The sequence below is a fragment of the Rhinolophus sinicus genome, chromosome 4 (assembly GCF_057876585.1).
Source record: "Rhinolophus sinicus isolate RSI-liver-muscle chromosome 4, RSI-T2T, whole genome shotgun sequence".
Classification (NCBI taxonomy): Eukaryota; Metazoa; Chordata; class Mammalia; order Chiroptera; family Rhinolophidae; genus Rhinolophus; species Rhinolophus sinicus.
Window position 1 is genome coordinate 78038880 of NC_142504.1, and position 15381 is coordinate 78054260.

The following is a 15381-nucleotide window of genomic DNA, read 5'->3' on the forward strand; positions in this document are numbered from 1 at the left end:
AGACCTGAATCCCAAAGTATGTCAAAGTGCCCCGGCCTCCCACTGCTCCTCTACATTGGACCAAGAATGGATCCTCTGACCAGATGGAACTCCTGAGATTGCTCTTGAATGAAGTGTGGGGATATGATCACGTTTTAGTCCGATGCTCACCACATGACTTTTTCAGGGAGAGCTTGCTTAATACATGACCAGTCAGAGAAGTCCTTTGAAAACATGGTTTGGTGAGGGAGGTTGAGATAGTCTTAGCAAGTGAGCCCCATTAAGAACAGGTTTGTGACTCAATCCTTCTAAAAATACGATGATCTCCATGAAAATCCTATAAATTCTGTAGCATTTTATCCCAAGGAAGAAAGAACTAATTTAAGTATGGGATGAAATGTTTGAATGTTTAAGGAATGAGGTTAGAGGTTTGGTTAACTCAGACTGCAACACATGCCAGGAAGATACATTCAACTCAAGTACAACCAACGGTCAGCTCCTGGGCCTTATTTTAGGCACATTAAAGTTGGAAACATGGGGGTTAGAGTGACCTAGGAGAAAAGCAATGATTACTCTTGCCCTTCTTAACAATTCCCTATTGTGAAAACTTCGAGCCTCTGTCACCTGGGTCATTCTTATTCAAGTGCAAAACCTGACCTACCTCTCTCTGGAGATTGATGTCCGCTCCTTGAAGAACAAGTTCCTTCACACAGTCTATGTGACCAGCATAGGAGGAGACCATGAGGAGTGTGGTACCATGCTGGATGGAGGAGAGACAGATGAACAGTTAGGCCACCATATGTCAGAGAGGGGTCCTGGAGAAGAGGCTGCAAAGATGTCAGCTCCACTCAGGGCCTGTCCAAGCACAAAATTTCCCTCAGTGATAAAAGTATCTTATGAATAATTTTATAATGTAGACTAGATGGGAAAAAGCAAAACGACAAATTGCTAAGGCTGGAATTTTCAATTTAAAATTCACTTACTGCCATTACCTTCAGCTATGCAGTCCAAATGAATCATGGTAACTGTATTTTAAAGCAGCAGTGAGGTAATGGTTTCATTTTATGATTCATACTAAATGATTTCTGAGCCCAAACACTGCTATTAATGCACACACACACACAAATGGGTTTAACAGTACCAGTTGGTACCAGTTGGTTTTCTGAGTTTAAAAGTCTTTATCAAACTGATTCAGGTAGAGATGTAAGGAACTGTGGTGAAGTGAGAGACTACAGAAGTTAAAGAGTCGGGAACTCTAGGGTCCAAGTCGACTTCTGTCATCAACCAACAGTGTAACCTGGGGCAAGTTGCTTACAATTCCTGGGACACATTTATCTCCTCTTTAAAATAAGGGGTTGGACGGGGCGATCACCAAGGTCTCTTCCAGCTTGAAGATTCAAGGACTTGAGGTACACCATCTGATATGGACCCTTCCAATTCAAATACTTTTGTAGTTTAATTTAGTTGTTCCCTTCCCATTGAAATCCGAACCGCCACCTCTGCACACTCAGCAACCTGTCTTCCAGGAGTGGATTACATGAGACAGTTCTGTACATGTGCCTCTCTAGGAGAGGGGGATAAATGACTCTTAGAAGCTTCGTGTTATTTACATCTGTGAGATTTTGTAGGAAAGCAGTCTAGTTCAGTGATCACTGACAGTATGACCTTGGACAGGTTACCTCACCTTTCAAAGGCTCAGTCTCCTCATATGTAAAATGGTGACTAAAAAAAGTACCTGCCTGATTAAATGGATAAATGACATAATTCAGGCAATGTGCTCAGCATAGTAATATTAGATCTTAATTCAACAAGTGTTAGATAATAAAATAAAAGTTCAATAAATGTTGGGTTATCATCTGGCTTTGGTTGACTTCTGTGAATGACAATGCTAGTTTTGGAAGTCTTGTTTTGCTATAATGAGAAGTATACGAGTGGGTAGAGTCAAGAAAAGCTAATGACGTCATAGAAATGCTCTATGATACTTTCTTTATCCCATGTGACCATATTTGGTATTTCAATGGAAGACTTTCAATGTAGGCTGTACCATCCATTATTCAGTTAAACTCCTTCCTCCATATTTTCCAAGATTGGAATGGCAAGTTTGGTATTAGTAACTTCTTCCTGAATGTAAGGAATTTTTATTTAGACTGTGGACAGAATAAACCTTGATTTAAAGCCAGTTGAAACACACAAGATATGCAATGTGAGAAAATGTTTTTTATCATGGGTCATTTCGGTCTCAAAATAAAAATCAATCATGAGTCAGAGGAAGCACAGAGCACTTAATTTGGTTATTTAAAAAAGAAAATAAAAAATGTTAGGCTCACCTGTATTAAAGTGAGGAAAGATGAATGCAACAAATAACAAAAATGCTGCTTTATAGATTGTATTTCAATTCTACAATAATGGTCAATTGAGAAAAACTCAGAGACTGGGATAAGGGAAAAAGAATAAAAAGTGGTACCTGTTGATGCATAAAGCCACATAAAAATATGTCCTTCATATTCAAAACCTATTAGCTTGACTGATTTTAATTCAATAAAGATTAAGTTTACTTCGTTTCATTGCTTGATGTTAAAATGTATCTTTTAAAACGAACTGACTTTGAACAGAGGAAATGGTGGATACAGATGTAGTGAAGACCACAACCAACAAGACGGTGAAATACATTCATACATCTAAAGAGACCAAAAGAACCATGCCATTGCACATATTTGTGGTAAAAGTGTGTCAGAGAGATGAACAATGCAAAAGAGGAACTTAAGATGAATGTTAGCGAATCAAAGTGTTGCCATGAAATGGGTGGCCTAGACATGATGCATTTGTTCTCTACGATGCTATTTATTGGAAAAGCTTGAACATGGTCTTACTTGAGGTTAGAAGCCTTCCCAGCAAAGCTCCGGGGTCTCTCTAGCATTCTATCAGCTCTCACTGTCATCCTAGGTGATTCTGAGGCTTGGCACCATTGGTGAGGGCAATACTAGCCTAGAGATCATTCACCACAGGAAGAAACCATCCTAGAACCCAGACTTGCCATTCAGGTGACATGTGGAGGAGGCAGAAACCCACCCAATAAAATGTCAAGGGGAACAAAGGCCTGTGCTGCACCCAGACATCTCCCTACCCCTCAGTTATCACCAATCTTAAAGGAGTCCTTTTAAAAATAAAGAAGCATCTGAAATTATCATCCTTTAGACTTGTTTCTTTGGGTTAAGGAATCATCTCTCTAGAAACCTCCTGATAAAATGACTTTAAATAAGGAGTAATCTGTAAACGTATTAATATCTATTCATAGAAGGAAATTTTTTGACAAAAATAGCTACTGGTCACCCAGTAGACAGAGAAAGAGTATGTATGTTCTGTGGGAAAAGGAAGTGGTGGTAGGAGGTGATAACTTCTGGTGGGGAAAAGACACTGAAGAAGGTGAGTGTGTGTGTGTGTGTGTGTGTGTGTGTGTGTGTGTGTGGTGCGGGCTGTGTGAGGGGCAGCATATGTGTGGAAATGCCAGGTGGCCCTGGGAAGCTGGAAGTCAGGAGGTAATAGGGGTGTCTGAGAAAGGGCAGCTTCAAGAAAAAGTGTCATCAACGCAGTCAGTGGGTGAGGCCACAATGAAAACCAGCGTTCCTACTCCAGTTCTACCTCGTGTGGCACTGCTGCCCAGTAAGATCCCAATAAGACCAGGATCGCCAGTACATAGATGCCCAAGACCCCGTATCAGTCTGGGTCCTGGCAAGGAACATTGGTACATTCAAGTTGGGATAATTGGAAGAAAGTTGAATAAAGAGACTATTTATAAAGCTGTGCGCTTGGGAGTAGGGACACTACAAACAACAGTATAGGCCTGGGAGCTATAATAGTAGGTTCCACAGCCAGTCCAGGCCTGGAGGCACGAGGGGAAGGTAGTGGCTCCCAGGACACAGAATGACAGCACTGCTACCAGACAGAGCTTTGGGCTCCCCCATGTCCTGTCCTTCCACCTACTGACTCCTGCCAATGCTCCCATTGTCCAAACCCAACTGGAAGCCAGAGGAAAGCAAGTCCACTGGGGCAGGCCATACAATTCAGACCCTGGGGCACAGAGGAAGCTGAAGAAGGGTACAAGTGGATCTGGAGATGCAAACGCAAGATACCTCGCACTGATGCCCCTAATAGGAGAAGTGGAACAAACTCTGATGGCTCCCTCGGGCTGGTGGCTGAGCTCAATTACCAAGTTTGTGCAATAAAAGCTGGAAATGGCACATCCTGTTTTCAGGAAAACAATAAGGCTCCTTTGAAAAGCATTTGTATTTAAATCCTAAATTCAAAACATCTCTGCTCTGTCTCTTCTCAGCTGAGAAAGCTCTTGTCCCCACAGATGTGCAGAAGGCCTGCTGAGTACAGAGGAATCATGGCCTCTAGCTGGGCAGGGAGGGGCTCTCTAAGTGATGCCAGTGGGCAGTAGTGTCTATTTTTAGTTCCTCTTAATCGCCAACAAGTGAACTGATGTTTGCAAAGGTAATTCAAGGATGAGAGGCTGGGTGGGGGCTTCCATTTCTCAGTTCTCTCATCCTTGTAGGAAAAAAACCTAACTCCCACCTCCATGGCAGCCCACATCTGCCCTAAATTATCTCCACCTTTTCATGAAAGCAGCTGGTTTGAATTCTCTAACCTTTTCCTTCTTGGAATCTGCCAATTCTGACTCCCAGTGAAGTGTCTCTTTCCCTCTTGTGGCCTCATTCTGTTTTATGCCTACAATTGTTTCCCTAAAATATGTTTAAGTTCACCGCAGCACCTTGGACTTTCCAAAAGGGACAAAGCAAGCAAATACATGAAAAAGTAGATAAGCATCGTGAAGGGAAATGCATTCAGGAGGTGCTCTCATGCCGATGGCGGGATGTGGCGTGCTCTTGGCATGCATATACCCATTGAGTCCGTCCGTACACTGTCCCTGCAATCCACATCCACCCGACCACTGTTCAGCAACAGCCTGAGCAGAGCCAGGTTTCCTCTCCGTGCTGCCCAGAATGCGGCATTGGCAAGTGGAGTTTCCTTCTGCAGAAGCAAAATGAAACAGGATCTTAAAATCAACACTTCTTAACATGACCACTTCCACGCAAATATATACCACTTAAAAGGCAGAATTTCCAGACGTGCTCCATCTTTGGCAAGATTGCTCCTCCAGCAATAGATGACTGTAATATACTAGGTTATGGAATGCACTGTTTTATAGCAGTACCTGACCCCCGGTGCTTTTATGAAGAGCAATGTTGTTGATAATACAGCACTATTAATACTCTATTTCCCACCAATGTGCTCACTTTCCTGTCTCTGTTGTCTTTGTTCACAGTTTCCTTTTTACTTGAAATGAGTTTTTCCCCATCCTTCAAGGCCAAGGTTCTGTTTAAATGCTATTTCCTCCCTGAAATGTTCCCAAATCTCTTTTCACCTCTACGCAGAGAAAACTGTTCCCAATTCTGACCTCCCAAAGGAGTTTACCAGCACCTTTTCTATGCCCTCAGCACTTTCTACCCGATTCCAGCTGTCTAGGTAAAGGCCTCACTTTCTCTCCATCTAATTTTCTTTGCTTCAGCAGGAACTTGCCAGAGGCTTCAGTTGAGAACCAGGAACTCTGGGCAGAAAATGCTTTTATGTGTCCTCGTATGGATCCTTCACTCTGGGTTATTTAAAAGTTGTCAAGTTAATCTTGGCACCAGACCTATGGAAGGAATAGAGCTGGAAAACCATTCTCTAAAATGAGAGCGGCAGAGTTGACTGCAGTACAACTTCCTTCTCTAAAACAGATCGATTTAGTTTGTAGAGAACAGTCATGGTGGGGGGAAAGGGGGAAGGACAGGTTTGGAACCAGACAGCTCTGGATTTCAACTCCAGCCCTGCACAGTGGACTTGGCCCTGGTGGGTCTCGGTTTCTTCTTGCTTAAATGGAGATCATATTACCTGCCTTGAAGTTTATGGTAAGGATTAAACCTCGTAGGTTAACTGAGGTGCCCAACACATCATAAATGCTTACAAATGCTAGTTTCCTTCCCTCGCTCCATATTTCTTTACAAAGTTAGAATTAATAGGCAAAATTAAACTCAGAGTATTGGTACTAATAAAGAATTTTGCTGGTCTCAGGAAATTTTCTAGTATTCAAATTAACAAAAAAGTTTCTTGCTGGGCTTAAAACACCTCCCTGACCCACTTTTATGCAATATCTTTTTAAGTATATCAATTAGGTATTAAATGCAATACCTAATTTACCTACGTACGCTAAGAGAAAACACCAATTTCAGCTACTCCATGGAGCCATCTAAATGAAAGCACGGTGGACGGCAGGGTGATGGCAGCATTTGTTGGTGTGAAGATTTCATTCCAGAAGCCCTTCAGCACGTACACAACTTAATGTTCTTGTGCATTCTTGGATGAGGACATGGCAAAGCGGGGACTGAGAAGCAGATTACAGACATACTCTGAATAGTTTCCTGGCGCAGTTAGGAGGAAAAAAATCATCTCAAATTCCAGGTGAACAATTTGCTTTTCCCGAAGGTGTAAATTTTACTGTCTCTTAGAGTTTTCAAGCCAAACTGCAATGGTGGTGTTCACACCCAGTGTTTGTGGCTTCTGCAGCAGGCTAGGTCTAACGGAGTTAACTGGGTGAAGCAAGAACAAGGCAGGTTTGACTTGCATAATAAATCATGAAACAATGCCCTTTTAATAAAGAGATTGCACAAGGCCAAAATGAAGTTTGGGAGGGGAAGTTAGGAAGAGAATTTAATATGTACTAGGGAACAGCTCTGCTGGCTTTTCCTGAAACATGAAAACTTGAGGGCAATAAATTGTAAATCACTTTCAGTGATTTTGCTGTTTCATTTTAACCCCAAATACCTTTCAAAAACCATCAGCAAACCAATCTTCCATTATCACAAGCTCTCCAGACAGGAACCTCTACTGTCTTTAGGAAGGCCTCGAGGATTTCTCTCCTGCTGGGGCTACACATCCTGGTTTCCTATAAAGTTCTAGGAACCAAGCTTTGTGAAAACCTGTACACATTTCATTTTCCCTCAAAGGCTTGGTTTACTGGGAGATGGAGGCACGATAGAATGATTTGGGATAAGAGAGAGCTGAGCTCAAGTTTTGACCCTGCTACTTCTCAGCTCTATGAACTTGGGCATGTTATTTAACTTCTCTGCCCCAGTGAAATGGGAATAACAATAACAGTAGTACCTCATTCATGTGTTGTTGGAGGATTAAATGAGTTGATACACGTAAAGGCACTTTGATAGTAAACATAATAAATCTAGCGATGAATGCACAGCCCTCACAGCTTGTTAGAATACTTGTCCAGGCGAATTCGTTTACTTGGTCACGTGCTGGGGACAGGGGTACTGGCCAGAGGCTAGGAATAGAAGCGTGAGTCATCCTGGTCTCTGCTCACAATGGCTTCATGGCCCAGTAGGAAAATAAGTCATGTCAACAGGCATCAGAGTTATTACAGGTGAGTAGGAATGCAGATACTCGTGGTGAGAGAATGGTCAGTTCTACCTGAAGGTGGCCAGGGCTGGCTTCAAAGAGAAGGAATTCTTGGGAAGAGTCTGAAAGATGAGTAGGGGCCACAGGGTGACGAGCATCCCAGGCTGACGGGGCGGTGAGGCAAAGACATGGAGGCCCCACACAGCGTCTGGGAACCAGCTCTACCTCGGAAGGGCTGGCGTGAAGGGTGTGAGGGGAAAGAGGGCAGGAGCCGCTGTAGGGCAGGTAGTCAGGGCCAGATATCGAAGGATCGGCTGTGCCATGCTAGCGGAGTTTGCACTGTAATCTGGTGGGCATGGGGGAGTCAAGAAAGGATTTTTAGGTGGGGAGAGACTATCGGTTTCGCATTTTAGGAAGGTCCTGCGGGAGAACAGGGAGGACAGACTGAGGGTCAGTCTGTGGGGTTAGGAGACTGCTCTACATGAGTAGTTGGGGCGAGATGAGGAGGGTCCAAGCAACAAGACTGGAGAAATTTTAAGGGTTACACTGAAGAGTCTTGGTCTGAGGCTGTGTGTGCAGGAGAGGTGGGTGAGGGCGTCTGCACTGACTCCCAGGTTTCTGGTTTGAGTGCCTGGTTGACGTGGTGCCATTCACGACAGTCGGAAATGCCATACGAAGGACAGGTTTGGGGGAAAAAATGATGAGTTCAGCGTTGAACATGCTGAGTTTTCGGTGCCTATGGGACATCTAGGTATAAAGATCTAGTAAAGAAATGGGTATCTTCTCCTATCACACTGTGGCCGACACCTTACTGGAGGGGAGGATTCTGAGCTATTAATACTACGTGCTTGTTCTGTGCCACTTGGTATATCATCTGCATATACGACCTCATTGAATCCTCATCAGCTCAGTGAAATGGGTCCTGTTACCATCCCACTGTACAGACGAGCTGAGAAATGACAAGGCAGGCTTCAGCCCCGGGGGTCTGGTGCCTGAGGCAGCACTGCTTCCTGCGGAATTCTCCTCCTGTAGATATCGAGGCAGAGGCAGCATGGACCCCACTGACCTCCTTCCTGTCCTCATTCCAAGCTCCTCTTCTGCCAAGATGGAATGTCCTCTGACCTTCCTTCTTTTGGGGTCTACACACATTGCTTGGGGAACTTCGTCAGGTGCAATATGCATAAAATCACAAACGCTGTGGAGTGGACCGGGGCAAGTTCTCTAGTCTTTAAAGGAGACAATGTACAGGAAACGCTTCATGCATATCACAAAGCACTTTACCAACCATGCTATTACCACCTCTTTCTTGATTTTTCTCATCTCTACAAGGAGGCTAGTGAGCCTCCCGGAGGCTCCTTGGTGGCAATATCATGAGGAGCGGCAATGCTGGGATCTTGCTCTGTATCAGGTAGCGAGTGTGCTAAGCAGTTGCACTGTTCTGATGCATTTACATCCCAAAACAGCCCCATGAGGGCAGTATTATGATTACGCGCATTTTTAAGATGAGGAAACTGAGGCCCAGAGTGAATTACTCAGTTACGAAGTAACAAAGTCAGGATTCAAACCCAAATTTGTTTGAGTCCAAAGTCTGAGATCTTATCTCTTATACCGTGAGAAAAATGGAGCAGAATCTTGAGCATAAAATTGAGCACATATGCCACATTTTCTTCTTTTTTCCCTCATTTCCTGCCAGAATTTTGGTTTATACACCATTCATTGGCACACTACCATAAATTAAGTACAGGAAGGAAGGGGAGAGGAAACGTAGGAGGGAAATTGTTATTTGTACGGAATTGGAATTCTGATTGAAAGCTAAGAAAGAGTAGAGATTTGAACTATTGGTTTAAAAAAGGGTTTAGAATAATGTGGGTTTCAGTTGTGTACTATTAATTCAATCAAGAGAACATTAGCTTTGTTCAATAATGTATTTCTTTGATATTAGAGGCCATATTAAATAAGGATACAATGAAGGATCGAGAAGCCATGTGCAAAAGGATGCTTTTGATGTATCACTGGCTGTTCTATTCTAATCCACTGTCCCACTTCATGCTAAGTATTTCAAAATGTCCAAATGCTTAATAAACATTAAAGAAGCCTAAACCCTGTATTGTCAGTATTGTTACACTTCTGTAAGTGACAGAAAACTGAAGAGAAAAAGTGATTTGCCTCAGGCATTCCGTCTTAGATGTAGGATCCACACAACACCAGCATTTCCAAACTCAGAACTCAAGACCATGTTTAAAGTCTGTTTAACACATATATGTCCAGCATAGGCAAATCTGTAGAGACAGAAAATAGATTAGTAGTTATCTAAAGCTGTGAAGTTTAGGGGAATAGAGAGTGACTGCTAATGGGTATGTGGTTTCTTTTGGGGGTGATTAAAATACTATAACATTGGTTATGCTGATGGTGGTATCGCTGTGAATATACTAAAATTGAAAGGAACACTTTAAATGGGTGAATTATATGGTATGTCATTTGTATTTCAATGCAGCTGTTTGAAAAAACATATATGTGGCTTTGTTAATTTATTTTCCTGTGGCTCTTCCAAATAATTTCAGCTGATTGGTGAACTAGAGTTGATTATGAGATAATTTACATACTTTCAGAACAAGGATGAAACACACAAGTTCCTGTACTTCTAGCCAAGGCCTGAGCAGTTTCTATCACTGAGATGAAACATGGTGTTGAGACGCTTTACCTCCTTGGATAACACATGCTTAAGAAAGACCGAGGTGTGGTTCTTTATCGAGCAATATCTCCTGTATTATGGTAACCTCCCTCACTGTGTTGGAGTCTAACCCCTCAACTGTGTTAGACTTCTGGCAACCTCAGCCCTGAAGAATAAGTCCTGAGTAGGTGAAATGGCTACTGTCGTGCAGGGAGGCCTGCGGGGTCTCTGCTCCCGCTCCCCATACAAGAACGCAGGATATGGTGAGGCCAAAAAGGAACACCCACGGAGCCATAGGTAGGGGAGTCATACCACTATATTCTCTCTGGCGGCACTATACTCTCACTGGAGGCTGGATCCACACTGTCCGCAAACCGCCGTCCACACTTGCCAGCCCAGCCGCCATCTTCTTGCTAGCCCCCATCTTTTTCCTCTCTCTGCTAGCGTAGCCACAGCAGTTATATTGTGGCCAATGGCTCACTGGTTACAGCTGACGGCCAACTAGCCACACCTGATGGCCGTGCAATCACAGTTGGCCATTTACTACCTGAGCCAGCACCTGTCTATGTGAGGCCGAGAGCCTGGAAACTACTTTCTGAGGCTCTGCCCCCATAGCTACGATAAAGTCAAAAGTCCACGTACTGAAATCCATGAACTTTAGTCTACAAAAAGGCTCAGACCTGCACTCTAAGTTTGCTTTTACTTTAAAAATAATTCTAACGACCACGTGTCTATTTTCCTATCCCAAACAAATTAGGGGTTGCCAATTGTGAAAGAGGAAGTTTATCAGAGGCAAACCGATAGCCAGGAGAAGTGACTGCTGACAGCATAATGGAGGAAGAATTAAAAAATAGATGCAGAGGGGTCCATGTGGTTCAGAAGTAAATAGCCCTACATGTGGTAACTATGAGTCATCAAGCAGAGGCTAAACTGTGATTTATAACGCTCTGTTTATTCTTCCACAGACTCAGCCAGCAATGCTGGGCCTTTTAAACAAAGGCTGTGGAGACCCAGGGCCTGGGGCCTATGAGCCTTTGAGGGGCCTATGAAAATGAAACAATCTATGGCTCCGTAATCAAAGTTAATGAGTATTTAATTAAATAGCTACAAAATGCACCATCTTGTCACCTTTTTTCATTTCTAAAATTGGTATTCATAAAATACTGATAACACATGAAAGTAACTTGTAGTCTGACTTTCTCACTACACAAGAATTACTGACTACATATGGAAATGGCAGAATAATCTAATGCAGGTTTAGTCTACTGGCCTGGCACTCTGCTCCCCTCCCCGTGAAGCCTTGCTTCTGTGCCTTTCGGAACTCCACTTCATGGAAAATGAACTCCTCTTCATCTGTAACCTAGCACAGAGTGCTTCCTCTGTCTCCCTGCCATTAGCACCCCTCCCTGCCAGAGGCTGGGACTTCTCCCACACCAGCCCTAGGGTGGGAAACAGAGTTGAGCCCTCCTGACTTGGCTTCCAGGCACTGCCCTTTTCGTCAGGTGTACAAATCTCTGCTTTCTCAAGACTCAGGCCATACCACCTTCTCATCCTCTGCCTCATCTCACCTGGCAGTTGTTACCTCGCGATCATTCTTTGTTCTTCAGAGAAAATTTGGCACTTCCCTTTCTGCCCTCCTCAAATTCCGACTTCACCCCAGACTTCACTTTACAAAACATCAATATCCACGCTCAACCTCACCTCCTTTCTTTACTCCAATGGAAGAGGTTTTTCTCCACCTGTCTGGTTAATCCCCACAATTAATGAGCCCTGCTTACTCTCTGCCCCGCCCCCCTCCTGAGGACTTCATCCCTCAGCTCATCATCCCTTCTACTCCCAAGTCTTCTCAGGACTCCCTACTGTCATTTTAATATACCTTTGTATTGAGCTATAATTTATAAGCTGTAAAATCCATCCTTTTAAAGCATGTAATTCAGTAATTTTAGTGTATTCTCAAGATTTTACAACCATCACCATACTATTCCAGAACATTTCATCACCCCAAAAGGAAACCTTGTACCTATAAACAATCACACCCCATCTCCCCATTCTTCTCCAGGCCCTGGCAACCACTAATCTACTTTCTGTCTCTATGGATTTGCCTATGCTGGACATTTCATATAAATGAAGTCGTACACTATGTGGCCTTTTATGACTGGCTTCTTTCACTTAACATAATGTTTTTAAGGTTCATCCATGTTGCATGTGTCAGTACTTCAGTTCTTTTTATGGTTGAATGATATTCCATTGTATGGACAGACCATGTTATAAACTGAAGGTTTGTGTCTTCCCCCCTCCAAATTTCTATGTTGAAGTCATAACATCCAATGTGATGGGATTATGAGGTGAGGCCTTTGAGGAGTAATTAGGTTTAGATTAGGCCATGAGGTTGGAGACCCCATGATAGAGTTAGTGCCCTTTTAAGAAGAGATACCAGAGCTTCCTCTCTCCCCCATCTGAGGATATAGCAAGGTGGCTGTTTGCAAGCCATGAAGACGGCTCTCACCACACACTGCATCTGTCAGCAGCTTGATCTTGGACTCCAGCACTGTGAGACATAAAATTCCTCTTGTTTAAGCTACCCCGTCTATAGTATTTTGTTATGGCAGACCGAGCTGATTAAAAATATACTATGCTTTGTTTATTATCAAGTTGATGGACATTTGGGTTGTTTCCACTTCTTGGCTATTATGAATAATATTGTTATGAACATTTGTGTATACGTTTTTGCATGAACGTATGTTTTCATTTCTTTTGGTTATACACCTAGGATTGGAACTGCTGGATGATATGGTAACTCTATGTTTAACTTTTTGCAGAAATGGTCAGACTGTTTTCCAATATGACTGCATCATTTTACCTTCCTACCAGCAACATAGGAGGGTTTCTCCACATCCTTGCCAACACTTCTCATTGTCTGTTTTGTTGATTACAGTCACCCTTGGGGGTGTGAAGTGGTATCACATTGTGGTTTAGATTTGCATTTCCCTGATGGCTAATAATGTTGGGCATCTTTTCAGCAGCTTATTGGCCATTTGTATACTTGAGGGAAATGTGTATTCATATCCTTTGCCCATTTTAAAATTGGGTTGTCTCTTTATTGTTGAGATGTCTATCATCATTTAAAGACGCTCAAGTCTCTACTATTTGAAAACAAACAAACCCTTGACCAAGTCTGAACCCCACTGCAGCCACTGTTTCCTGCAGAATTTTTTGAAAGAGTTCTTTACACGTGTGGTTTCCACCTGTTTTCTTTTCAAGTTATTGCAACCTGGCTCTTAAACCCGACGCTTCACTGAAACTGCTCTCATCAAGGTCACTAGTGGTTGTTTTGTTACCAAATTCAACGGACACTTTTCAGTTGTTTGCCTGTTTAATTTCTTCGTGGTATTTAACTACAAGTCGCTCTCCATGTTTATGGAAAGGCTAGAGATTCTTGGCTTAAATGCCAGCACATGCTTCTAAATGTTCTCATACATCTCTGGCTGCTGCTCAGTTTTTTCAATGGACTTCTCTTAGTCTGCTCATTGTTAAGTCTTGATCTTCAAGATCCTCAGTCCTCTTATTTTCCACCTTTACACGGTCTCACTAGGCAATCACATTGCTGGGGGTTTAATTACCATTTAACAGTGCTCACTCTATCTCCTGCCTAGACTACCCTCCTGGGCGCCTGGTTTGTACATGTGTCTAAACAACATCTCTACTTGGACTCTCATCAATCCTTAAACTTTACACATCCCAAGCTGAACGTTTTCGCTTCACCTCTCTGGCCTTCCCTAACTCCACGTAAAACATCGGAGTTACTGAACTCTGCAGATTTAAATTTTTTAAATGACTCATATTTGTCTACCTTCTTCTATCTTTGACACCTATGCCCTAGTCCAGTACCACTTAATAAGATGACCCCAACATCCTCCTGATTGGGTCCTAGCTCCACTCTCTTCTCCAAACTATAGCCAGAGATATTTCTAACGTGCAAATCTCACCATGTCATTCCTCTGCTTACATGAGCTACTTGTAGGAGATGGGATTATAGTGGTTTTGGAGCCAGACACACTAGGATTTCAATCTTAACACCATTCATTTACTGGCTGCAGGACTGTAGGAGGAGTTAACTTCTCCATGTTTTAGTTTTCTTGTTTCAAAAAAGAAAAGAGCCACGAAAGTACCATCTCATGGGTCTTCCTGAGGTTCAGAAGATGCGCCTTGATGCCCTTGGTTCAGAGTCAGCAGGCACATTTTAAGTGCTCAATACATTTTAATTATTATTTTTATTAAAATTTTTCAATAAAGGCAAATCAGTTAACCTGACTTTCATCCTTAAAAAGAGGAGGTATAATGGAATGACTTTAATGAACTCTTAAGAGAAGACTCCTTTGGACACCGACGCCTGGTAATGGACTGCAGTTCCACTCTGTGCTGGTCACTCAGCTTCAGTGTCCAAAAGAGCTAAGTACTTTGGTGAGGAGGCAGCAGCGGTACTGCTGGCATTCCGAAATGAGGACCAGGATCCAGACGCAGGTGCGGACGCAGGAAAGCGATGCTCAAGGCCTTCTTCCCCGCCCCCGCCCCCGACTGTTACCCCGGCGACAGTCCCCGCCGCCCCTTCGCCCTGCGGCCAGGCTCACCAGACCTGCAGCCGTAAGTATCGAAAGCCTCTTCGAGCAAAGCCCACACAAACCAAACTACAAACCACAGGAGACATCCCAGCCTGGTAGCTTCCTCCAGTCCCCCGCCCGCACCCAGGGCGGCGCCCACCCCACCCTGCGGGCTCCGCTGCGGCGGCTGGGCGGTCGCTGCGTGCGGGCTCTGCCGCCGCAGGTCTCTCGCTCCGCCCGGCACTCCCTCCCGGAGCCCGCGGTGCTCACCTTGAAGGACATCCTGCACATGCCCGCGGCCGCCCCAGCGGGACGGGCGCGCTTCCGGCTCTGAGCGCCCGCCCCAACTCAACCACCCTTCTCCCGCCGCGTTCCGCAGAGGGGCGGCCTCCGCGGCGCGGCGCGCTCCCGCCTCCGCCCTGTCCCGCAGCAGCCGCTGCAGGCAGGAGGGGAGGGCAAGGGGGAGTGGGGGGAGGGGAGGGGAGGGGAGGGGAGGGGAGGGGAGGGTAAAGGAGGGGCGGGGGGGTGCACACACGCCTGCCCTCCTCATACCTGCCTCACACTCCAAACTCTGCACGCAATGTGCTCGCCACACACACACACACACACACACACACACACACACACGTTCATGTACACCACTACTGCACACTCACGCCCTCACACCCACACTTCTCTCACATG

At 44.3% G+C, this 15381-nt stretch overlaps 1 protein-coding gene across 10 annotated transcripts in view; it reads right to left on the minus strand.

The window, feature by feature from the left end:
* Positions 1–15120, minus strand: part of ANKRD29 (ankyrin repeat domain 29) — a 45773-nt gene extending 30653 nt beyond the window's left edge. For 6 of the 10 annotated variants that reach the window (XR_012498779.2, XM_074340232.2, XM_074340228.2 and 3 more), the window contains exons 1-3: positions 14968–15120; positions 4881–5010; positions 641–739 (exon numbers count right to left, since the gene is read on the minus strand). Coding sequence is in view for 9 of the 10 variants with exons in the window: in XM_074340232.2 (XP_074196333.2) it covers positions 641–739; positions 4881–5010; positions 14968–14988 (250 nt within the window). In the remaining variant the exon portion in view is untranslated. The remainder of the gene's footprint in view (positions 1–640; positions 740–4880; positions 5011–14967) is intronic. The other 4 variants (XM_074340230.2, XM_074340225.2, XM_074340229.2 and 1 more) reach the window with 3 other exon arrangements.
* Positions 15121–15381: the final 261 nt, after the last annotated feature.